Below are 24,334 nucleotides of genomic sequence, written 5' to 3' on the forward strand. Positions count from 1 at the left end.
TGACTCAGAGATAACTTACAAATTTAAACTTTAGTGATTAGGGGGAAAGAAATATTAATCATAGAAACTGGGAAATCGGAGGGGAATTGTGTTTGGCTTTAAACATTTCAGATATCAGAAGAACATCTATTAGAAATAGAAGATTGGAACTTGGATAGGACATCAACTTAAGAACTCTGCAGAGGTAGTAGTTGAAACCATGAACAGAACAGGTCACCAAGTGAGAGTTAATAATGAGAAAAAGAGGGTGTAGGTTTCTTAGGAACATCTATATTTAGCAGGAAAAACCTGAGTAAAGATAACAATTAGGTGTAGGTCAGTGAGGCTAGCACAGTTCAATAGTATCCAAAAAAGAGGAGAAGTTTTTTAGTTGAAGATGAGCTACATGATTCAATCCAAATTAGTAAACATGAATTTATTTAGGACTTTGGGCTCTATGGGTGCAGGGAATTAACAGTCAGTTGCTAGTGATATTATTAGTGCTGATGCTGTTTTAGATAACAATTGACGAAAGGTTCAAAGGCCAAGACAATTAGGTATTTTTATGTTGTTTTTGAGTGGTCCCCAAAGTTCATTTGGGGAGGCGGATTTGTCTCTGTGTGTATGTGCGTAAGTACATCTGGCCTTGTCTTAGGTTTTGTCCCCTATGTCTTCCTCCACACCCCCAGACCCTCGCCCCGCATTTATGTATATTTTTGCAAGGAGTCTCTTTTCCATCAGACTTCTTTCGGCTTGCCTCCCCACTCCAGCTCTTAGAAGGAGGCATTTTGGTAACTTTTTTTATCTGTAGCGAAGCAGGCCGCAGTCAGCAGATGGCACTGCAGCAAGAGGGGCACTGAGTTCCTTTCGGACCTTGTCAAATCACTGGTAACCTTACCTAGAATTTAAGCCTCGAAAGATTGAGTTGCACTCTAGCCGCATTTTAATTTTTTATTTGAGAGACAGGGAGGGAAAGAGCGCGCGCGAGCAAGCATGAGTAGGGGAGGGGCAGGAGAGGGAGACAACCAGACTCCCCGCTGAGCAGGGAGCCTCACACTGGCTAGAGGGCTAGATCCCAGGGCCCCCAGGCCCTAACCTGAGCCCAAACCAAGAATCTGAGGCTTAAGCGACTGAACCACCCAGGCGCCCCTCTCTGCATTTCAATAAAGCAGGTCGAGTTGTGCCCAATTAAAGATTTTGATTTACAAAATGGAACCTGTAGCTTTGTCTCCACTCTACCCCCATCATTAAACTATTGATATCTTTCGTCAGCTTGTGAAAGTTTTGTGAAAAACGCTGTCCTGATATCCCCGATTCCTGGTTAAAGTGGCCAAAGAGACCCCAGCATTTAACTAAATACAGGAGAGTATCGAGACTCTCCTGAAAGTTTCAAGAAAAATCTAAGAAACAAACAGGCAATTATCTGGATGTTTCCCGATAGAGTGGAGCTTTAGGGTCTGAAATATGTGACTTGTTTCTGTTATAATGTTTCTTACTCTCATTCCGAGAGTTCAGACGGAGCCTAACTATTCTGATTTCCATAAGGAGTAAGAAAGAAGTGACGTAGGTCAATTATTTCTCAATAAAACTGGAGAAAAAAATCTGGTATACCCAGTAGCAAAAAAGAAGAGACAGAAAAAGGAAAGAAAGAAAACAAAAGAAGTTAAGGAAAGAAAGAGCAGTGAAACAAAAGCAGGTCTGGAGGTCGCAGGGACTGCCTCATGAGTCCTGCTGTCAGAGTTCTCTTAATTGGAATCCCGGGACCGACACCTTTCCGTCGCAGGAAGGCTGCTGCTTACACACACACACACCAGCTGCCACAGCGCAGAATAAAGTGTGAAGCTGGAGCCTTTACCTATCCGAATACACCGACGCCAACAGGTCAGGTTAGGCCACTGCCGCAGCAAGGACACCCGGAAGAAACTTGGTTACCATGGCCACTTAGGAAGCCTCTCCGACGGCGCTCTTCTTACGCTTGCGTAAACAGCAAGCACCGCCCACACAAGTCCCCTAGCTCTGTAATCTGCTAGCCACTCCTGATTGCATTCGGCACTCGCCTCTCTGCCCTTGCGCCTGCGTACTACGCCTCCTACCCGTCGCTGCGGCCCCGATCGGGAAGTGTCAACGCGGAGCTGGGTTCCCCAGTCTTCGCCGCTACCACTCACAGCTGATCCCGGAACCCCTAGCGAGGCCCGGGCCCAGCCGCCATGACGAACGGTGAGAGCCAATGCCCAGAGTGGAGAATGGGACTAAAGGACGAGGGGAAACGTGGCGGGCGGGACCGGGACTGACGTGGCCATTCTCCCCGCCCCCTCCCAGCCCAGCCCCACCGTGGCCTCTCAGTGCCCCTAACTCTTGTCCCCCAAACCCTTCCGCGGTTCTTCCGTCCCCTACCGATCTAGAAATACCAGTGCTTCTCGTCTCCGCACCCCGAGTCCTCAGTCCCTAGCCTGTGCTTTCTCTTCCCCCTTCTTAGAAGTTCGTTCTAGCCCTTGCAAGACTCTTAGGCAGGCCGGTCCCAGCTGAACTATTGCTCTGGCACCAGGGAAAAGAAAGGATCCTTCTCTTAGCTTCCTCCGTTCTCATACTTTCAGACTGTAGCCTCGTTGGGAGGACCAAGAAATCAGAGAGAGTGTCAAGCCTCACACTTTTTGGAGGCGAATGTAGACCCTAAAATTTTCCTTGTTTTGAAAAAATGCCGGAAAGCTTTGTCTCGTCTGATTCTAAAGTCCTGCCTGAGTGATCCCATCTGGAGACCCTGGCTAGTGTTGCAAGGGTTGGATTTAGACACTGCCTCTTCTAAACGATGTGGCAGTTGGAACCCTGTTTATCCGACCTAATTTTCCAGACGTCTTCGAACACTTTACTGACATGATTTCCGAATTCCAGGAAAAGTGCAGGAAGAAGGACTTTTAATGGTATTTAGAGTCAGAGTCAGCTGTTTACAGGAAAGAAGAGAAAGCGTCCTGGTATGATTTGAGGGGCTCAGGAAAGCGTTTCTCAAAAGTACCTTCTCCTTAAGTCTGGCAATGGAGACTCAAATTTCACCCTTTTGTGAATTTTGGCATTGTCTGCAAGAACTTATGAAAGTAAAAGAATAATACATTAAAGTATCATCATAAGAATTTAGTGTATGTGTTAATGTACTGGGCTCTTTCTCATGTGATACCTGGCTGTGAGATAGTTTTACTGGAGAGAGGGAGATAGAGTGGTCCAGAAGTGGCAGATACTGATTATGTAAAATATCCTTTTGGAGCTTCCTGGGCAAGTCACAGGTCTGAGGTTACTAGGCACAGTCCCAGAAGGGACATCACTGGGAGGAAGAAACCAGGAAATAAGAGAGCAGTCTGATACATAATAATAACTGAGTAAATTTTAGTTACCTTCCCTCCTTTTGTGGTCTGAATTTTTTCTTCCTTTTGCAGTTAGGTTCTTCATTGTGCTTACATGTACAAGAAATAGCTTGTTTTACGTATGTAAGAAATAGAATTGTTCAAAGCTTTTTTCCCACAATTGTTCTATGTCGACACCTCAGATACTTTTTTTTCTGACAAGAATCTGTAGTTATTCTAGCAGAAATGTTGGTTTGACAGTAGAGTATCATGCATGAGGTGTAAGATAAGCATTGGAAAACTGTAGTTTTATGAATTCGAACCCTTGCTGTTTACATTAAGCTTTACTTTTTGCCTTAACATATTCTTCAACAACTGCAGATCTGTGAGACTTGGCTAAACATTTGGCTCTCCTTTATCACATGAGTGATTCATAACAGGAACATGGGTACTTTCCTCAGCTCAGGCTCCAAGGATTCTTACGCCTCTCTCAAACTGTTACCAACACTGGCCATTCCTGGGAGATTGATTCCACTAAAGTGATGCACTCTTCTCAGGACTTGTAGTTCTTGAAAGAGGAGAAGATACAGTGAAATCTTTGTAAGGGGGTTGTCTACAAGCAATTTGAGGAACAATGAAGGAACCGTTGTTAGTCCCAGGATATTGGCTCTCCCTTGTAAAGGGTTGGCATTGCTAGTTGATTGTATCGTCTTGATATTAAATCACTCTGTTCTCCTTGGAGTTCTCAAATGGAATCACCTGTCACCAGCTAGATTAGTACCAAAGCATTTGTTTGTTTTTCTTTCTGTCACAGTGTACTCCTTGGATGGAATTCTGGTGTTTGGTTTGCTCTTTGTTTGCACCTGTGCTTACTTCAAGAAAGTACCTCGTCTCAAAACCTGGCTGCTGTCCGAGAAGAAGGGAGTTTGGGGTGTGTTTTACAAAGGTATGATCATATCTGGACAGGGAGAGGAGATTGCCATCTCTGGACAGTGGGGTGCTACAAAGTGTAGGGGGGTGGGATAGGCTGGCATTGTATCTGGTTCCACTTTTACATAACCCTTTATTTTAGCATCAAGGTAATTTTAATATTCTCCATGGAGTAAAAGTCTCCAAATTAAAGCAGTTTAGACTGGACTAGAATCGTTGGAGTATTTTCCCAATGAAAAGTTTTTCTGAATTTCTGGAAAGAATATATTGGAGTCTCTTCTAAGTTTCATTAACTCAGATGCCTTTGTTACTTTTTATTAAGGGTGAATCCTACCTACCTAAATCTTTTTTCAAAATAGAGCAAAATAGAAACAGTATATTCACCTAGAATCTAGCGCTTAAGAACAGTATTTAAATGCATCCCTGGGTGGGTTCTTGAGAACCTTGATAGGTCTCTTCATCATGACTAGAGATTTCAAAATACCACCTTGAAAGTGAGGATTTACATGAAGCGCAGGTGTGATTTCTTTTCTCTTTTTACTTCTGTTGCCAGCCGCTGTGATCGGAACCAGGCTGCATGCTGCTGTGGCAATCGCCTGTGTTGTAATGGCCTTTTACGTCCTGTTTATAAAATGAATTCCAAAGCATCCATCTCATCAGCTGCCAACCAAGAGGATGAGGGTGAAGAAACTGTCCGGGGCCTGGGCCCAGCGTAAGAGAGCTCAGCTAAAATCATCAAAGTCCCCAGGATGACACCACAGCATCTGCCCCTACCATATGTGGGGAAAATTCCTCATGGTTACAAACATTATTTATGCTTCAGGGGACTCCAGAAGGCCAACTTCCTTTGATCTGTGTGTGAATCAGTCCTCAGCGGAGAGCATATAATGTCCAGATAAATTACACCCCACGGTGATAGGATTACATACCTCCTACATAAAAACCTGTCACCTACTCTGTTCTTCAGCTCCTCATCAGGATCTTTTCAAACTGAGGCCCATTAGGGAAGGACATAGGCTGTATTCACGCCTCTTGGAAGGAGAGAGAATTTTCAAGACTTGACTTTTTTTTTTTTTCACTGTTTGATTTGGATTTGGCAACTTGATGGGGGGGTGAGTGGGTGGGGTGGGGGGAGAACAAGAGTTACACACACCAAGAAAATTTTTTGGCTTTGGAAATTTCTCTTTCATATACCCATCTGGGAACATAAGGGAGAGGCATGGTCTTCACTGCAAAAAGAGGACAGATGAAATAAATGTGCTGTGTGCTGGTGGCTCAAGAGTTTGCCAAGAAAATCTGGGCCTACATAAGATTTGGGAATTAGTTGTCTGTGGTGAGACTAGAAAGCAGTAACTTAGATAAGGAAAAATGTTCTGTTCACCAATATCCCCCAAAGGAGACTTCATCCCATCAAATGGTATATGGAAAATGAATCCACTCTTAGAATTTTCCTAAAGCCTTTTTTTATACTCTAAATTACTGAGTGCGAAATAGTGTTACTCAGTCTTAAATGCCACCACTAGGGGAAAGAGAAAAGTATTGAAGAAATAATTTTTAATATATTTGCAGTTAGGGTAAAAGAAATCTAGTATATAATTCATACACTAGTAAAGTCATCTAGTGTAAGAATTTACTGTGATGTTAGATGGACGTTCTGTCATGTTATCCAAGACACAGCCTTATTCTGTGTTTGAGTCTGGGTTATTATGGCAATTTTTAATTGATCACTTGTTTTTCTTGGGCAACGTTTGGTTTTCCTCATATTGCAGTACTCTTTAGCTATCTCTTGGAGATTTTTTGTGTTTTAAGAACATGATAAATTCAAACGAGTGAGAGAAGTTGCTGATATTCATGAGCATGTTTGGAAAGTTAACAGAATCCACAAATAAAATGAGGGTGTTTTCTAAAGGGAAGGAAAACAGATGTTTGCCATGGAGATTAATAGGCTTTTCCATGGATATGGTAACTCTTACAGAAATCATTTTAGCTGACTCAACATTTGAAGGGAAGACTTCTCCATTTAAAGAAGAGAGAGTTGGTCTAAAATTAAATTATTGTGACAAGCACGCATCAACATAGGAACCAATTGAATTGTCTGTTACAGTAAAACTTGACTGTGGACAAGTTGACCCCTGTGTGGCAGGAAATTGTCTTCTGTCTTTTCCCCCAAAGAAAAGCTGCTAGGAAGTTTAGGTTCCGAAATAGTTTAGTGCTTTGGGGGTTTCTAGAGGTGTAAAAAGTCCTCAAGTAAACACTACATGTCTAATCATCTCAGAGTTGTGGCTTTTTTGTCTCTTCAAGAATTGGCCCACAGGGTAAATTTCAATGATTATTATATTTTCCATTGTCACTTCTGAGGATCTTTCACATGAGGGAAAGGACATCTATTGGAACAGGAAGGAAAAGTTACACCTTGTAGGTGTGTTTGGGACCTGTTGGCCAGCAGGAACGGTACTCTCTGGAAATACAGGTTCAGCATGTTTTGCACTTGTTATTTTGTAGCTTTAATGACTTGTTTTCCAATAGGGCTAATGTCTCTAAGCTTGGTGAGGAGAGCTGCTTCGGATTTTAAACTTGTTTCATTTCACAGTTCTAGTTGTTCAATTTTTACAGCCTCCCAGGTGGGGTATCTTGACCTAAATTGTTATATTTTGAGTTGTTTTCCTATGAGAATGTACCAAAAAAGTGCACAGAATGAAGGTAATTTACAGCAAGAAACAAATAACACAGCTTATTTCGTTTCTTGCCTTTATGTAAGCAGATAAGCAGAAGGCTGTTTAACTCATTACTTTGGTTGATGTGTCATCTGTTTTTTGACTGAAAAATTGTAGGAAGTTGTTCCTCTGAGGGAGTCTTTTAGGGGTGGGTGAAGGGGGATAGCAATATTGCCTCAGATTCAAACTGGCATCACCATAAACCCTGAATGCCAGCGTGGAATGAAGTCAGCCTTTTATAGTTAAAATACAATTTTTTATTCACCATTGTCTGCACAAATCCTTGAAAATAAAATTTCTTTCCCTACCATTTTTGTCCATTTTATTTGTCACATGATGAATTCGTTGAACTTTGTTCAATACCCCCCTTGGTTCTACCCAAGTATACCATTTTGGTTTACATTAATGAATATCATTATTCCTGTTGACCCCTTGTGATGGTCACCAAATACACGATATAGTTCAGAATTTATGAAGGTGTAGTTTTCTCCTTTGAGGGAGCTGATACATGTATCAGCTTATATATGTAAGCATATATGTATATACGAATAAGTTTTGAGGTACGTTAAATAAGGGAGATAACACTCCTCAATACATTTTATCTACCACTGCTATTAAAATACAAATATTATCTGCCATTACCAGGCATAAACTTATTCAAATGAGGTTATCAGGTTAACCAGCCATACACCCAGAAAATCCTTCAACCAATGGGATTCTTGCACATAAATGGTTAATTTCCCCCTATTTGTTTAAGTGCATGGTGGAACTGGTACAGTTACAAATTATAAATTCACAAAATTCTTCTTATTTTTCCCACACACATAACCTTTTTCATTGAAGAAGGAGAAAGAAGGAACTGAGACATTAAAATTGCGTTCCCTGATGTGAAAGCTAATTCCCATTATATAATCACTACTTTTTTTTTCACTACTGATTCTGGAGTTTGAAAGTTAGACATGCTTTAATGGACATGAAAGTAAGTGAAGGTTCAGCAATATGACTGCCATAGCATCAAGTTCGGGGTGGCAAGGGGGCTCTTGTAAATGACAGGAATATGCCTTTCTACCTTTACTCATTTCACAGTTATCTTAAGACTGGATTTAAATAATCTATTCTCACCCTTCCCTTGGGTAAAATGATGTTTTCCTTCTGCCCTGGGGGAAGGAGCTCCTGGGGACGCTGATATTGACCAGTATTTGCCTTCTCCATGAGAAAGCAGTCAATCACCTACAAATCTCCTGAGACTGAATCATATTATATTCAAAACTTGGATCAAAGACTTGGGTCAAAGATTAAAAGAAAGCTATAGATACGGATATAAATATGTACCTGCACAAAGATCATAAGACAAGCACGATTTAGTATTGCGGGAATTTGTCCTGCTTTTCTCTGGGACCTGGGTTCCCCTCCGAGCCACTCGAGGGCAGCAAAGGGCATACCGGACGACAGCCTGTGTTCAGTGGTTCCTCCCAGAATCCTCTGAGGCGGAGGGATTTAAAAGAGGGTGCGGACTTCCGCTCGTTCCACGGAGGGAGAGCGGGCTGGGCAGAGGGTGGACTGTGTGGTGTTACGGTGCTGCGTGGACGGCGCGTGTGGTCTGCGTGAGTGGACGCGCGAATGTGTGTGTGCATGATGGCGTGCAAGGCGAGTGTGTGCGCCCGTCCCTGAGCCCCTCCCCCGCCTACACCTTGATCTTATTTGATCGGGTTGTGACCCTAGCCCCGCCGGGCCGACCCGAGATGAAAAGCTCCCCTCCTGCGAAGCCCCTCCTCGGGGCGCTGTGCAGCGAGGCCCCTTGGGCGGCGGCAACGCCGCGGTCCCGGAACCGGTTTTACGGGGCCCGGCGCTCGGAAGTGATGAATTGATCAGATAGACGAGGCCGGGCTTGTCCCGGGCCACTGATTATCGAGGCGATTCTGATCTGAGCCCGGCCCCGGAGCGCGGCCGCCCGTGGCATTGGGGCTAATCGTTAACAGTCGGCGGCGGGCCAGGGCGCTGGGGGGCGAAGGCGGGGGTGAAGGAGCTGTCGCCCAACCCGCGGGAGCAGGAAGGCCACTGAAGCCTTGTTTGCTGCTGCAGTGTTTTTCCTTAGTCTCTTCCCTTTTTTCCTTTCGGCCCGCCTTGTGATGACCCTTTGTATGGTACTAACACTGGTGCCCCCCTGTACAGCGTCTGCCCCTAAAGGTTTTATATATATATATTTTTTTCAATAAGAGAACTTGCAGGGCTTGTAAGAATTCAGATTCCAGGGACCCGCCCCAGATTTACTGAATTAGAATTATTTGGGAGGTCTGTGAGTCTGTATTTCTAAAAGCCTTGATGTATGGGTCATGGTAATAAATTTTTCAGTATCAACCTGCATGAGATGATCAGCCAGAGAGTCACCCCTCTCTGCCACTGTCAGCCATTCTAAATAGAACTGAAACTTGATATTGCCACTTGGCAGCAGATACTATCTGAATAGGTTGGAGTATCTCTGTGGAAGAGGGGCTGTGATAGTTTGATGGAATTTAAGGACCCTGTACCTGAGTAACAGGAAGAAACTCTTTCATATCTGAATTATTCAGCAATGCATATGCTGTCCAGACTTAGAAATGGGAATTTACCCTACAATATTCTGAAAGGTCTGCGATTTCTTGCCCAATCTAATAGCAGTTTCCCCTGAGTGACTTACAATTTTAGAAACCACATTAATGCATGTTTTTTGGTACCTTCAAGCCCAAGCACCAGGTTATTGAACCACATTTATAAGTATCAAGGGCTGTATTTCACAGCACAAACTGACAAAGAAAAGGGAATTGACTCCCAGGCAAGAAGACAGCAGAATTAGAGAAGGAACAGTAGCAAGGAGCCAGGTCCAGGAAGATGGCACCCTTATGGAAAAGTAGAGCCCAGCAGATGACTAAATCCAGAAGGTCTGAAATATGTTAAGTGTGACCTCAGCATCAATGTTAACGCTACATACATAGAGTTACCAGAATTATGGTGTGGTAGGCTCATTAAGAGAATGGGCTGTGTCCACTCATTTCCCCAACAGTTAGCTCAGTGGCTCACATACAAGTTTGCAAGAAATGTTGAATGCATTTATCTATGTTTGGAATGAGTCCGGTTTACAAAATATGAATACCTGTACCCTGCCAAAAACGGTTTTGTTCTTTTTAAGTACGCTCCACACCCAGCCCAATGTAGGGCCTGAACTCATGACCCTGAGACCCAAGACGCGAGCTGAGATCCAAGAGTCAGATGGTTAACCAACTAAGCCACAAAGGCACCCCACGTGTTGTTTTGTTCTAAATCCTTAGCTTTTCAGCAAGATGACTTTCCCAATTGCAAATGTGTCCAATAGGACTAGTTTCTAGAATTTGGGAAACTTCCCTCCCACATTTTAAGAGCAGTCAAGTGGCAAATCTTAGTCCATGGGTAACACACTTCAGGCTTCATCCAGCACAAATCTATTTAATGGAGGTGGGCAGCAGGATGTTCCGCTACGACTTATTAGTCCAGGGGCCTGTCAACATCAGGTAGAGAAGAAGCCACCATCATTCTTTCGGGAGTAGCCTCCATTGGTGGCTGCAGTGTGAGGGGACACTGTGGAGAAAAGAGAATGGGGTAGGCTGTGAATTTCAAATCCTTTGCCTTTTCTGGGAACCTGTAATCACACATACATTTCTGGGTACTGTGGAGAAAGTTCTTGTAATAGCTGGGGAAACTGGCCTATAGAGAGGACTGATGGGAGAAAGCTGTAGGTCTTCCACTCCCAGGTTTCTGCCCTTTGCTAGACATTTTTTCCCCTAGACCTAAGGCTGAGTTAAAGGCTCTGAAAAACTGAATTCATTTCCTAGTTTATAGGCAGTATGTCCTGTGGTATTAGTCTGATAATGTGCCAACTTAGTCACTGCTATTCCAAGACCTTCAGTTATCCCTGAAGTTTCCTAATGACCAATCACCTCAACTCCCTGATTCCTGGGTCAATTTTTAAAAACTCTTGTACCACCCATCTGCCCATCCAGTCTTCTAACCCTTACCTATGGATCCCTGGATGCTGTGGATAGACTCCTTCTTAGGGTTGATCCAGTGTCTGATGTTAGCTCGGGAAGTGATGGAAGGTGGCGGAGGAGGGGGTAAAAGTTCTCCAGGGAATTGGGTCTTGATGATTCTAGAAGATGGTACGGGGAAGAACGGGACAGTGAAATCAATCAGAAGAAGAAAGGTGAGGAGGGAAAGATAGTTGCATGCAGCCTTAAAAATAATGCAGCCAAAGGCCCTTTTTACCCTCTGGGAATTAACTAAGGTTTTGTTTGTTTATACAAATGAGCCCAATGCTGGAGGATCGCTATTCATTTTAGTTAATAAAAATACAGAAATTGCATTATAGATACAGATGTAAAAAGCACAGAAATGTGTATACAAACGAGTACCTATTGATTATCTTTGTTATTTTCCAGGTGACACTTTACCTTACATGACTGGATGGCATTGTCCTTAGGGTGGAGAGGCTCTGCCTCCACCACTTACCCATGGGTATCCTGGGTGGTCTCCTGGTGTAAGAGTATCTCACTTTTGTTCTTGAATGTCCCTGTGTGGTGGTTGTACAAGGCTGCTAAGCGGAAATCCAGGTCATCCTTTGGTATCTACAGAGGAAGTCAGTCCCCCCAGGGTTAACTTGCTACCTCTACCCCAACTCTAGTCAGGTTCTGTTGGGCTCTACTTTTTCCCCAAAAGCTGAGTGAACCCCTTTTGGGCGTAAGGTCCACCAACTCCTTACATCCCAAAGACATTTAACTCTTGTCAATGCAGAATTCTGTCATGGTTAGGTCTAATGAGGGGTGAGCTCTCACTGGAGATACGGAAATCATATTGTCCTTCACTTGGGGTTAATGGGCCTTACCTCATTTATGGTTATAGTCAGAAGAATGAAAAGTCTGGTGAGAAAATGATTTGCTCCAGATAATCAACTGGATCAAAACACAAGTCTTCAGACTTCCCAGAGGCCAGATAAATTGGTGTTAGGTTTTAGATTTGGTAGGACCTTGGACTGGGGACAAAATAAAGATGCTGACGCCATTAAGGACAGACTACTTTTCAAAAAAGATACTCATGAATCTTAAGCAGATGTAAAGAGAAATAGCATTTCAATGCTAGGTACCTCAGGATCAAAAAAATAAACATCCCGCCTCATGGAGGTGATTGTGGGAGTTGAGCTGAGCCGACTCCAGGGTTCCTGTTGCTGAGCAAGGTGAGCTGGGTTCTTATATGGCAGTTTCTGCAAAAGAGAAACCACACGCAGGACCTGGTTACAGGAGGCCTTGCTGAGGTGATAGCTTCAGCGACACCCATCTCCTTATTCCATCCTATTTTAACTGGACCTCAGAGGGAAATCTTCAAAGGGAAGAATGCTATGAAGCAAGACTCCTAGGCTTTTGATGCTCCTAAGTTTTCAGTCCTTAGAACTGACAGAGGTAGGCCAGGAATACAGGAAAAGGGGTGCGTGGGATGGGGTGAGGAGTGTGGAAAAGATAAGAAAGATGATGAGCTCAAGTTTAGATGTACTGAGTTTGAAGAAAAGGCAAGTTGTCTAAATGCAGTCAACAGGTGGAAAATGGGAAGTGTGCAACTTGGAGGAGAGCTCAGAACTAGTAATAAGGGTCTGGGGGTCATCCACATGAAGTAGTGGCTGATGCCTACAAAAAGGAGTGTGGCCACAGGGGCTCATGACTGCACAATATTATAATGGGGGGGAGGAAAGAGAAAGGACACTAAGGTAGTCAGAGACAGAAGAAGCAGGAGAATGCAGTATCTAAGCAGGAATAGAAAAAGATTGCAGCAAGCAGGGAAGGGTTCATTGTGACTGCAGAAGTGTCAAAGAAAAAGTACACTGGACAGTCAGTCTTCTAAATAGAACCCCGTAAGCATGAACGTGAAAAGCACATAACTGATTTCTTCCATTTAATGTAAAATGCCATATTGTTCCCTGTACTCTAGTACCTAGCACTGCGACCTAACACACGGTGTTCAGAAATGAAATACTGTTTGAATAATGACTGCACTCCAGTGAGTACAGCTTCAACCTAGCAGAAATCAAATTCAACCGATCCAGTGTTGGAACCCCCGCCCCTCTATATATGGCAGTGCTGTGTAACTCAGGTCAGTTAGACATTAATTGAATAGTATGTATCAGACAGTGTGCTATCACCAAAAAAGATGACAAATGAAACAAGAAAACTACAAATACGTGATGCAAGCATAGGCAGCTCTCCTCCCATTCCTTAAAGACTACACGAGCCTCATCATGTCCTCATTCAGCAGAAGGATGAGACTGTCTTTCATTGGCAAAGTCAAGACTGTCAAGCATGAATACCATCCTCACATCCAATGTCCTTCCATCTCAAAGAAAGGATTGTACGTTTTACTCAAGGATAACCCTTATGAATGGAAAAAGATGCCATTCAAATGGAAGCAAAAAAAAAAAAAAAAAGGCCAGGTAGCAATACTTTCTTACACCATACACAAAATAAACTTTAAAACAAAGACTGTAGCAACAGTCAAATAAGGGCATTACATAGTGATAGAGGCATCAATCCAACAAGAGGAGATCATAATTGTGAATGTCTATGTACCCAAATTAGGAGCACCTAAATACACAAATATTAATAGACATTAAGGAAGAAACTGACAGTAATGCACCAATACTAGGGGACTTTAACACCCACTTACATCAATGGATAAACCATCCGGACAGAAAACCAAGAAGGAAATGATGGCTTTGAACGACACATTAGATCAGATGGACCCAACATATGTATACACAACATTCTACCCAAAGCACATGGAGCTTTTCAAGTGCACATGGAGCATTCTCCAGGATAGATCACATGTCAGGCTACAAAACAAGTCTCAATAAATTCGAGAAGACTGAAATCACATCAAGCAACTTTTCTGACCACAATGGTATGAAACTGGAAATCAACTAGGAGAAAAAATACCCAGAAAACACAAACACACGGAGGCTAAACAACAGGCTACTAAGCAACCAATGGTTCAACTAAGAAATCAGAGGAAATAAAAACACGGAGAAAATGAAAACACAACTGTCCGTCCAAAGTCTTTGAGAGTTGTAAGAGGGAATTTTATAGCGATACAGGCCTACCTCAAGAAACAAGAAAAATCTCAAATAATCTAATCTTATACCTAAAGAAACTAGAAAAAAGAACAAACAAAGCCTAACAAAGACCAACAAAGTTAGTAGAAGGAAGGAAATAATAAAGACCTGAGCAGAAATAAATGAGAGACTGAAACACACACAAAGATCAAAGAAACCAAATGAAACCGAGAGCTGGTTCTTGGAAAACATAAAATTGATAAACCTGTAGCCAGACCCATCAGGAAAAAAAAGAGAGAGAGAGAGAGCAAGGACTTAAATAAAATCAGAAACGAAGGAGGAAAAATAATAACCAACATCACAGAAACACAAAGAACTATAACAAAATACTGTGAAAAATTATATGCCAACAAATTGAGCAATCTGGATAAATTCCTGGAAACATAAAAATCTTCCAAAACGAAATCAAGAAGAAATAGAAAATTTGAACAGACCAATTCCTAGTAACAAAACTGAAATGGTAATAAAAAAAAAACTTCCAACAAACAAAAGTGCAGGACCAGATAGCTTCACAAGTGAATTCTACCAAACGTTTAAAGAACAGTTAATACCTACTCTTTTCAAACTATTCCAAAAAATAGAAGAGGAAGGAAAACCTCCAAATTCATTCTACAAGGCCAGCATTACCCTGATACCAAAACCAGACACTATGAATGAAAGAAAACTACAAGCCAATATCCCTGATGAACAGAGACGTAAAAATCTTCAACAAAATATTAGTACACCAAATTCAATAATACATTTGATGGATCATTCACTATTATCAAGTGGGATTGATTCCAGCGATGCAAGGGTGGGTCAGTATTCACAAATCAATGTGATATATCACGTTAACAAGAGGAAGGATAACAACCATATGATCATCTTAATAGATGCAGAAAAAGCATTTGACAAAATACAATATCTGTTTATTATTTTAAAAAATCTCAACAGATAGGTTTAGAGGGAGCGTATCTCAACACAGTAACGGTAAATATGAAAACCCACAGCTAACATCAATTTCAATGGTGAAAAACTGAAAGATTTTCTTCTAAGTTCAGGAACAAAACAAGGATGTCCACGATCACCACTTTTACTCAACATAGTACTGGAAGTCTTAGCTACATCAATCAGACAAGAAAAAGGAATAAAAGGCATCCAAATCAGTAAGGAAGAAGTAAAACTCTTACTATTTGCACATGACATGATACTATATATAGAAAACACTATAGACTGCCGAAAAACTATTAGAACTAATAAGTGAATGCCCCTGGGGCGCCTGGGTGGCTCAGTCGTTAAGCATCTGCCTTCGGCTCAGGGCGTGATCCCAGGGTACTGGGATCGAGCCCCACATTGGGCTCCCTGCTCCGCTGGGAGCCTGCTTCTTCCTCTCCCACTCCCCCTGCTTGTGTTCCCTCTCTCGCTGGCTGTCTCTCTTTCTCTGTCAAATAAATAAATAAAATCTTAAAAAAAAATAAAATAAATGAATGCCCTAAAGCTGCAGAGTACAAAATTAATATAAAGAAATCTGTTGTGTTTCTATATATCAATAACAAAGCAGCAGAAAGACAAATTAAGAAAACAATCACATTTACAATTGCACCAAAAATAATAAAATATCTAGGAATAAATTTAACCTGAAAATTATAAGACACTGATGAAAGAAATTGAAGACAGCACAAATGGAAAGATACATCATGCTCATGGATTGGAAGAAGTAATATTATTAAAATGTCCATACTACCCAAAGCAATCTATAGATTCAGTGCAATCCCCATCAAAATACCAACAGCATTTTTCACAAGACTAGAAAAAATAATCCTAAAATTTATGGAACCACAAAAGACTTTGAATATCAAAGCAATCTTGAGAAAGAACAAAGATGGAGGTAGCACAATCCCAGATTTCAAGGTAGTAGATAGATACACCACAAAGCTATAGTAATCGAAACAATACAGTACTTGAGACATCTGGCCGGCTTGGTTGGGAGAGCATGGAAATCTTGATTTTGGGGTCATGAGTTTGAGCCCTATGCTGGGTGTAGAGATTGCTAAAACAAATACATAAACTTAAAAAAAAAAAAAACCAGGGGCACCTGGGTGGCACAGCGGTTAAGCGTCTGCCTTCGGCTCAGGGCGTGATCCCGGCGTTCTGGGATTGAGTCCCACATCAGGCTCCTCCGCTGGGAGCCTGCTTCTTCCTCTCCCACTCCCCCTGCTTGTGTTCCCTCTCTCGCTGGCTGTCTCTCTCTGTCAAATAAATAAATAAAATCTTTAAAAAAAAAAAAAAAAAAACCCAATATAGTACTGGCACAAAATCAGACACAGATCGGTGGAATAGAACAGAGAGCCCAGAAATAAACCCATTCTTATATGGTCAATTGATCTATGAAAAGGAGGCAAGAGTACACAAGGGGGAAAAGACAGTTTCTTTGATAAATGGTGCTGGGAAAACTGGGCAGCTACATGCAAAACAATGAAATTGGGCCACTTTCTTACACCCACACAAAAACAAGATGAAAATGGATTAAAGACTAAATGTGAGAACTGAAACCATCAAGTTCCTAAAAGGAAACAGGCAATAATTTCTTAGACATTAGCCTTATCATATTTATGGATATATCTCCTCTGGGAAAGGAAACAAAAGCAAAAATAAACTATTGGGAATACACCAAAATAAAAAGCTTTTGCACAAAGGAAGGCATCAACAAAATGAAAAGACAACCTACTGAATGGAAGAAGATATTTGCAAATGATATATCTGATAAGGAATTAATATCCAAAATATATAAAGAACTTATACAATTCAACAACACCAAAAAAACCAAACTGATTAAAAAATGGGCAGAGGACCTGCATAGACATTTTTCCAAAGAGGACATAGAAATGGCCAACAGACACAGGAAAAGATGTTCAACATCACTGATGGTCAGGGAAATGCAAACCAAAACCACAATGAGATATCACCTCACACTTGTCAGAATGTCTAGTATCAAAAGGGCAAGAAATAACAAGTGTTGGTGAGGATGTGGAGAAAAGGGAATGCGTAAATTGGTGCAGCCATGGGGGAAAACAGGATAGAGGCTCCTAAAAATAGAAATGTCATACAATCCAGTAATTCCACTACTAGGTATTTACCCAAAGAAAATGAAAACATTAATTCAAAAGGATATATGCACTATATTTACTGCAGTGTTATTTACAATAGCCAAGATATGGAAGCAATAAAGCACCCATTGATAGATGAATGGATGAAGAAAATGTGATCTCTCTCTCTCTATATATATATATCTATATATAACTTCATTCTTTATCTGCTCATGTAGCTATCTATCCACAATGGAATATTACTCAGCCATAAAAAAGAAAAATCTTGCCATCTTCAACAACATGGATGGAGCTAGAGGGTATTTGCTAAGTGAAATAACTCAAAGAGGGACCAATACCATGTTATTTCACTGAAAAACAAAACAAACAAAAGCAGAAACAGACCCATAAATGCACAGAACAAACTAATGGTTGCCAGAAGGAAGGTGGGTGAAGAGATGGGTGAAATAGGTGAAGAAATGAAGAGATACGAACTTTCAGTTATATAAGTCACAGGCATGAAAAGTACAGCATCGGGAAGAGAGTCAATACTGTTGTAATAATGTTACACGGTGACAGGTGTTGTCTACACTTACTGTGGTGAACACTGAGTAATGTATAGGATTGTCAAATCGCTATGTTGTACACCTGAAATGAATAGAACACTGTAGGTCAACTATACTTCAAAAGTAATAATAAAAAGAATAACCTTTCTTCCCCAAACCTAGCCTTTCCCCATGCTTCAGAGACCTGTACCGTCCTGGTACCCATCTCGTATACCCAGCTTCTCTCTCATTCCTTTATCACTGTCTCGTCACCATTCTATCGCCTTCCCTGCATAACTGCACTTCAAGAGTCAACATTTACTACCTTCACTTTCTCCCCGTTTCCATCCCCTCTTTAGCCACCACAGTCTGGCCTCTTTGTCAAGTAAGCACGGAAACCGCCCTTGCTGGTGACCAATGACCTTTATCTTTAGTTAGGTTAGGTGGATCCTTTCCAGACCTGATCTTATTTGACCTCTTCATTTTCGGCACCACGGTTCTGATTCTCTCACGTGTTCTCTCCATGCTCTGTGGGTCCAGCTTCTCCTGGTTTTCCTCCTGCCTCGAGCTGCTACTGCTCAGCTCCCTTGTCAGCTCTACTTTCTGCCTCTGCCCCTTAGACAGTGCATTCTCCGGGGGTTTCACTGCTGTTTTTCGTATTCTCACATTCACTGGATGAGCTCATTCCTTCCTGTGGCTGCGACCACCACATGGATACTGTGGCTCCCAGATATTCATCTTCAACCTAGAACTCAACCATGTGGCCTGCTCTTCATCTCCACTTCAATGTCCCACAAGCACCACAAAAGCAACATCTGCATAACCAATCTGAACCAGGTTTCTCCCCAAACCTGCGTCCCCTGGATGCCTCATTCAGTAAATGGTATCAAGTAAGCCCTCGGAAACCTAGGAGCTACCCTAGACTTGTCCCTTCTCTTGGGACCATATCCAGCCACGAAGTTTCATCGGTTCTGCCCGTGGCAACCTTTTCACATTGGCACCTCATTGCCATCCCCTGCTTGAGATCCATTATTCCTCCTGGAGATTGCTGCCTTCTGAGGCTCCTGCCTCCTTCCTGATTCCTCTTGTCCCTGCTCCCGTTCTATTCAATCTACTACCACTGTGCTTTCTAAAACACCCATTGACTGTGTCACTCTTTAGTGCTTAAAATCCTGACATGATCCCCCAGCGCCCCCAGGACGGAATCCTAGTTCACTAGCATGGTGTACACAGCACACCCAGCCCAACAAGATGACTCCAGCTCCTGCTCTCTCCCCTCCTCCATCTCACATCGATGCTCCAGCCATTCTGGACTCTTTGCCCCCAAACAAGCCACTCTTTCTCTCCTTTCCATGTATGTGCACCTGCTGCCCCCTATGCCTTGAATGTCTGGTTCTTGTTTCCTTCTTTCTAACTCACATTCCACCTTCTCCCTCCCCTGGCCCAGCTAACTCATATTTGGATGTGAAAACTCACCTGGCTCTGGGAAGCTTACCTTTAAGCAACCAGTTCTCCTGACACACGATGTATAACTCTTGTCACAACACATGTGCTATTGTGCCAGCATTTTTGCTGCTGCTATTGTCAGCTTTTCTACTAGAGTTTCTCTAAAGCAGGAGCCACATCTAACTCATCTATACATCCTCAGTGTTGGCAGAGTGCCTGGCATACAGTAAGTGATAAACGTTGAATAAACAAAAGGAAGCTCTTTGATTCTGCTATCAAACCACAATCACTATTGAATTCACCTTATTTTGCACCATTTCAAGCATCCCTAATACTTCTCCAGAAACAAAGATCATCTAAATTCCCCAAATCACTGACACACATACAAAAACACATTCCAGCATAAACCAAAAGACAGAGATGTTGTAAGGGCAGATATATAAAGCATGACCTGGTGGCTACTAGAGCATTCTCTCCCATTCCATATCTCATATCTCTTCAGAGAACAGGTTTCCAAACAGGGCAAAGAGTAGTTTGGTGGGACCTGGGCCTGTTTAATCCACATTATACCAAGCTTTGCTTTGGGCAACGAGAGCCCCTTGTTCCTCTGGGCTAGAGCTCTAGTTCCCTCTCCTCAAAAGCATCTCTGAATATGGAGCCAAGGAGGCAGGCAGAAAACAAACTTCTACCGTACCTGACTCAGTGTCCTCACCAGAGTGCTTTAAGTTACCATCTCTGTCCATCACGCCAACAGAAAGAGCGCCATCCACCTTGGTGGGAATCTACGCAAGAAACCACAGTACCTTGGAAGCCCGGAGTTTTCCCAGGTAGGTATCATCGTTGTCCAACGTAGGGTGCTGGAAAGGGTCTCGGGTGAAAGGCATGGTAAAATGCGGAGTGAGACGCTGATGTGAGGGATGGGAAGCCCGCGCAGCCGCACACCACGCACGCGGAGGATCCCGGGTCCCAATTGTTTGGAACGCCCAGTTTCCGTTGCCAGGCAATTCTCCCGCCATCTGTGACTGAGGTGAGTTCCCTTCGAGAAGGGCGCCACCTGGCGGTCCACGGCGGGAGACCCCTCGGGAGGAAGCTCCGGGGTACGCAGAGGCGAAAGCGCCACCGAGCGGACCAGAGAGCCCTGCATTTGCACTTGGGAGCCTTAGTTGAAAAACGCCGGCTTCCCGGGGCAGGACTTCTGCAGAAGACTTCAGCTGAATAAAGAAGTCCTAAAAGATGACCCAGGAATTTCTCCATCGCATCTAACGAAAGAATTTTTCAAAGCAATGCGAGAACGAGGATGTTAAGAGACGGAAGAGCCCGAGGGTCGTGCTTGGAAAATTTCAGGCTAACGCAAACGCTCCTCGCTTAAATTCGGTTTAACCATGCCAGTCTTAAGGCTTCTCATAGAGCCGGTTATAAAGGCACGGGTGGATTTGGCGGGATGTAAGTAAGATCTCCAGAAGTGGCTGTTGCAGTAGGAAACATCTACCGAGGCCACTCTTCCGGGCTGTAACTTCTGAAGGTGAGACGGCGTCTCAATATTCCTTCTATCTCTGCACACAAAGGAGGTGCTAAATAAGCATTGTCGAACGCCACGTCTGCAAAATTAGAGATGCTCATAAATGGCCCATGACCCGAAAGAGCAATGGAAAACGTGAATTTGGTGGCGTTGACTTGGAGGATGTTTCTACCGCGTTCTTTACACGACCCCGGGACCCGCCTGTTGGGCCGGTTGCAGACCCCGGGCGCGCGCATTTCCACGCGGCGCGCGCCAGCGGCGGCGGCTGCCATGGCGACTGGCAGGTGAGCGGCAGAGGAGCGCGTGGTCCCTGACCCACCCGCGCCGAGGGAAGGAGGAGGCGGTTGCCAAGGCGACGTGGGTAGGAGGGGAAGAGGAAGGAGGGAGGAGGAAGGATGGGCGGCCTTGGCGTAGCCGCAGGGAGGTGACTGAAGCGAGCCCAGCCCCTTGCATCCTCCCCCTGTGAACCTCCCTCCCCTTTTTTCTGCCTTCTGCCAGCAGTAGCAGCAGCCGCAGCACCTGAGCCGCTGCCGCCGTTCGCTCAGGACAACGCTATGGCTGAGCCGGGGCGCAGCCTCCATCCCTCTGCCGGAGGCAGGGGAAGACCTGAGCGGCGCACACTCCGGCTTCTGCGGCTGCTGCTCTGGGTTGGGACCGCCTTCCAGGTGACCCGGGGAGCGGGACCGGAGCTTCACGCCTGCAAAGAGGTACTGACTTCCCCGACCCGACCCCACTTTGGTCAGAGAAATCTTGGATCCTGGCGGAGACCTTGGGGACCCACGCACCGACAGTTTCAGAGGCCACGGAGTTTAGGTTTCTTTGGGGATGAGGCGTGGGGAGGGGGGCGGGAAGAGGAGCAGACTGGCGTCATGGAGAGGCCAGCCCACTGGAGAACTCACGAAATAGATCATCCTCACAGCTTGGGCTGCTGAGCTCAGAGGGGAAGGTCCCAGCTCCAAGGAGCCCAGGAGGGACCTGGGTCCCTGGGCTCGAGAATGAAGGAAGAAGACGACATGGGTTGTTTTCCAGCTGCAATGAAATTACCTTAAAAGTAGTTGAAAACAAAAGATTACGCACAGAGGGGCAAATTAGGAAGTGAGAGGGAAGAGCGGGGTAAGAAAAGAGTTAGGAAGGCCAGAGGAAAGTAGGGGAGCAAAGTGGGAATCCCTGTGGTTTTATCATGGCTTCAAAAAACGAGTGTGAAGGTGGGAGATGTGCCAGGGGGACTGAAGGAACCCATCACCTCTCTCTCCCCCTCCTTGTTAAACATCCCGTTACCTCGCTGGCTGCTAAGTGCTTTGCCTCCCCCAGTGCGCTTTGTTTAGTGTACCTGACAGCCCACGACCCCCTCTGACCGGACCTTGAGTCTGTAATAGCTCCCTTTCCGCCAATCTCTACTTTGCTTCTCTGGATTTCTGCGGACATATGTCATGAGTCTTTTTCAAGGTGTTTCTAAAAGGTTGCCAACACAATTCAGACAATAGGTAGTGAATGTCTTCCACTTGAAAATTCTTTGAGCATTCTTTTTGGAGGGATATACAAAGGTATTAAAGAGTAACAAAACTCAGTAGTTTCTGTAGTGTTGAAATAACATTATTTGGTTGTTCTCTGGGTAATTTTTTTAACCATATGGCAGAGGCAGCAACAAAAGAACTGCATGGGAGAAGGTAAAATAAGTTTTCTGTTATCTCTGTGGGATGTGAAAGATTTCATAATACACCAAGAGTCTAGCTTTGTAAAAAGGATCTCCAATGTCATACTTGGCTAGGGTTTTGAGAGCTTGAAATACTTTTTTGTAAGTTGTCAGTGTTCACTGATTAGTAACAACAAGCCCCTCTCATATGGAAATATATTATTAGGAAGGTGCTCTATCCATTAGACTGTCTACAATATAACAGATCATGAAGAAGTGAAGGGCGGGGGGGAGGAGAGAGAATTTTTTACTTCATTCATGAATATGACACAAGTGATCCCAGTCAGTGGCACTTTTGATAACTTTTTATCAGTTCCAGTGATGACCTGTCCTGCACCGTCTACATTTTCACCCAGCCACTTTATGACCTGTTTGGTTTTTTTTTTTTAAGATTTTATTTATTTATTTGAGAGAGTGAGAGAGAGAGAGAGAGAGAGAGAGCTCGTGCACACACAGGTGGGAGGAGGGGCAAAGGGAGCCGGACAAGCGGAGTCCCTGCAATCCCAGGACCCTGAGATCATGATCTGAGCCGAATCAGATGCTTAACCAACTGTGCCGCCCAGGAACCCCTTTTTGACCTGTTTTAAAGACGGCTAGGAACAGGATGATCTTCTCAGTGACTGTGGCTTACTAGCCTTGGTAGTGTGTGGCCTAACCAACTGAGATACGTAGTTCAAGCAAGCGCCCTTGCCTAAGGATACAACATGGGAGTCTCCGGAGTGGAAGGTAAGAATCTTATAGTTCCACTACTACTTATTGGTGAGATCTTGTCAACCCTGGAAAATGTGAGACATTTAAGAAATTAAACACTTTGTATCATCTTGGTTTGGAGGGAAGGAAGAATACTGATGCTTGAGAACTCTAATTTGGGTACGAATTTTGCCTTTACTCCTTTTTAAATGGCTGACATTTGCCAAGCGAAAGGTCTTACTGCAGAGCATGAGCTCAGGGCAGTGGAAATCTGTGCCACTCAACATACCAGGGTTCCAGTCCCTGCCTTTACCACAGTTTTTGTATCTGTACAATGGTTGTTTCAATAACACCTACCTCAAAAAGGATTGCTTTGAGTATTGCAAGAGAAAATACTAAAAAAACCCCACAAAACCCCACAAAAATCAAAGACAAATTAGAGTTACCTAACCCCCTTTCCTGTTCAGTTTCCTTACCATTGGATCCATACCCCTTGCCAGAGCCAAAGTGGCTTAGGAGTCATGCTCATTGGCCACAAGCATCAGCAAGTCCTATTTATTTATTTATTTTTAAATATTTCATTTATTTATTTGTCAGAGGGAGAGAGAGAGAACACAAGCAAAGGGAGAGGCAGGCAGAGGGAGAAGCAGGCTCCCCACCAAGCAAGAAGCCCAATGTGGGACTCGATCCCAGGACCCTGGGATCATGGCCGGAGCCGAAGGCAGATGCTTAAGTGACTGAGCCACTCAGGCTTCCCAGCAAGTCCTGTTTAGACTCTCCTTGAGCAAACAGTGGCTGCTGGACACCCTTGACTCCAAATAATAAGGAAGAGAATAAACCCATTGTTACAACAGTCTTCCTTTGGCAATAAGAACTGACTCAACAAGTTTGGGGGCTTCCAACCCTAAATGGTGAAAAATCAATTCAGGGTAGACTAACCCTTATCTATTCTTAATCTCCATATGAATTTCTTGTGAGTCCATGTTGGTTATTACTGGAAAGTCTCTGCTCTCGTCAGGTTGATCTGATATGACAACAGTGCTGTTCCGGCCTTGTTTCTGAAATCTGAGGTACCCCTCTGGATCCAATCAGGAAAAAAAGAAGTTTAGCATGAGGCCTAAACTGAGGTGGCAGAGAATGGGGAGTTCTAGATTGCTCAACCTGTGGGGGGGTGTGGCGTGCCTTTGCTTTCACAATTTTACAATAATCAGGGTCACCAGTGGAACTAAGCATCCTGTATGGTATTTGTTTTCATGAAT

General features: G+C 43.6%; 3 protein-coding genes and 1 non-coding gene across 7 annotated transcripts in view; 3 read left to right on the forward strand and 1 right to left on the reverse strand.

The window, feature by feature from the left end:
- Window positions 1-2,059: 2,059 nt before the first annotated feature.
- On the forward strand, window positions 2,060-7,262 carry TMEM167B (transmembrane protein 167B). Its single transcript, XM_045801602.2, has 3 exons — window positions 2,060-2,196; window positions 4,126-4,257; window positions 4,795-7,262. Exons 1-3 carry the CDS (start codon window positions 2,187-2,189, stop codon window positions 4,875-4,877), a joined length of 225 nt encoding a protein of 74 aa, XP_045657558.1. The 5' UTR covers window positions 2,060-2,186; the 3' UTR covers window positions 4,878-7,262.
- Window positions 7,263-8,478: 1,216 nt separating this feature from the next.
- On the forward strand, window positions 8,479-8,883 carry LOC123795429 (small Cajal body-specific RNA 2). The gene has a single exon (XR_006780479.2).
- A 1,515-nt stretch (window positions 8,884-10,398) lies between these two features.
- On the reverse strand, window positions 10,399-20,317 carry CFAP276 (cilia and flagella associated protein 276). The gene is made up of 5 exons (XM_045801601.1): window positions 19,977-20,317; window positions 12,105-12,221; window positions 11,474-11,589; window positions 10,984-11,114; window positions 10,399-10,546 (listed from the first exon to the last, which is right to left on the reverse strand). Exons 1-5 carry the CDS (start codon window positions 20,187-20,189, stop codon window positions 10,476-10,478), a joined length of 648 nt encoding a protein of 215 aa, XP_045657557.1. The 5' UTR covers window positions 20,190-20,317; the 3' UTR covers window positions 10,399-10,475.
- A 137-nt stretch (window positions 20,318-20,454) lies between these two features.
- Window positions 20,455-24,334, forward strand: part of ELAPOR1 (endosome-lysosome associated apoptosis and autophagy regulator 1) — a 65,170-nt gene continuing 61,290 nt past the window's right edge. For all 4 annotated transcript variants that reach the window (XM_087866149.1, XM_087866150.1, XM_045801600.2 and 1 more), the window contains exon 1: window positions 20,455-21,399. In XM_087866149.1, coding sequence (XP_087722275.1) covers window positions 21,247-21,399 — 153 coding nt within the window. In that variant the 5' untranslated portion in view covers window positions 20,455-21,246. The remainder of the gene's footprint in view (window positions 21,400-24,334) is intronic.

This window comes from Ursus americanus, chromosome 12 (genome assembly GCF_024610735.1).
Source record: "Ursus americanus isolate L20-20 chromosome 12, mUrsAme1.1.p, whole genome shotgun sequence".
NCBI lineage: Eukaryota > Metazoa > Chordata > Mammalia > Carnivora > Ursidae > Ursus > Ursus americanus.

What these genes read in the sequence shown, in the direction of transcription:
- TMEM167B (XM_045801602.2), top strand. An exon ending in TTGGGGTGTGTTTTACAAAG is followed by an intron (nt 4,258 to 4,794) that starts GTATGATCATAT and finishes TTCTGTTGCCAG; the next exon opens with CCGCTGTGATCGGAACCAGG.
- CFAP276 (XM_045801601.1), bottom strand. Translation starts at nt 20,189, where the DNA reads ATGGCGGGAGAATTGCCTGGCAACGGAAACTGGGCGTTCCAAACAATT. An exon ending in ACCACCCAGGATACCCATGG is followed by an intron (nt 11,115 to 11,473) that starts GTAAGTGGTGGA and finishes ACCATCTTCTAG; the next exon opens with AATCATCAAGACCCAATTCC. An exon ending in CAGCATCCAGGGATCCATAG is followed by an intron (nt 10,547 to 10,983) that starts GTAAGGGTTAGA and finishes TTTTCTCCACAG; the next exon opens with TGTCCCCTCACACTGCAGCC.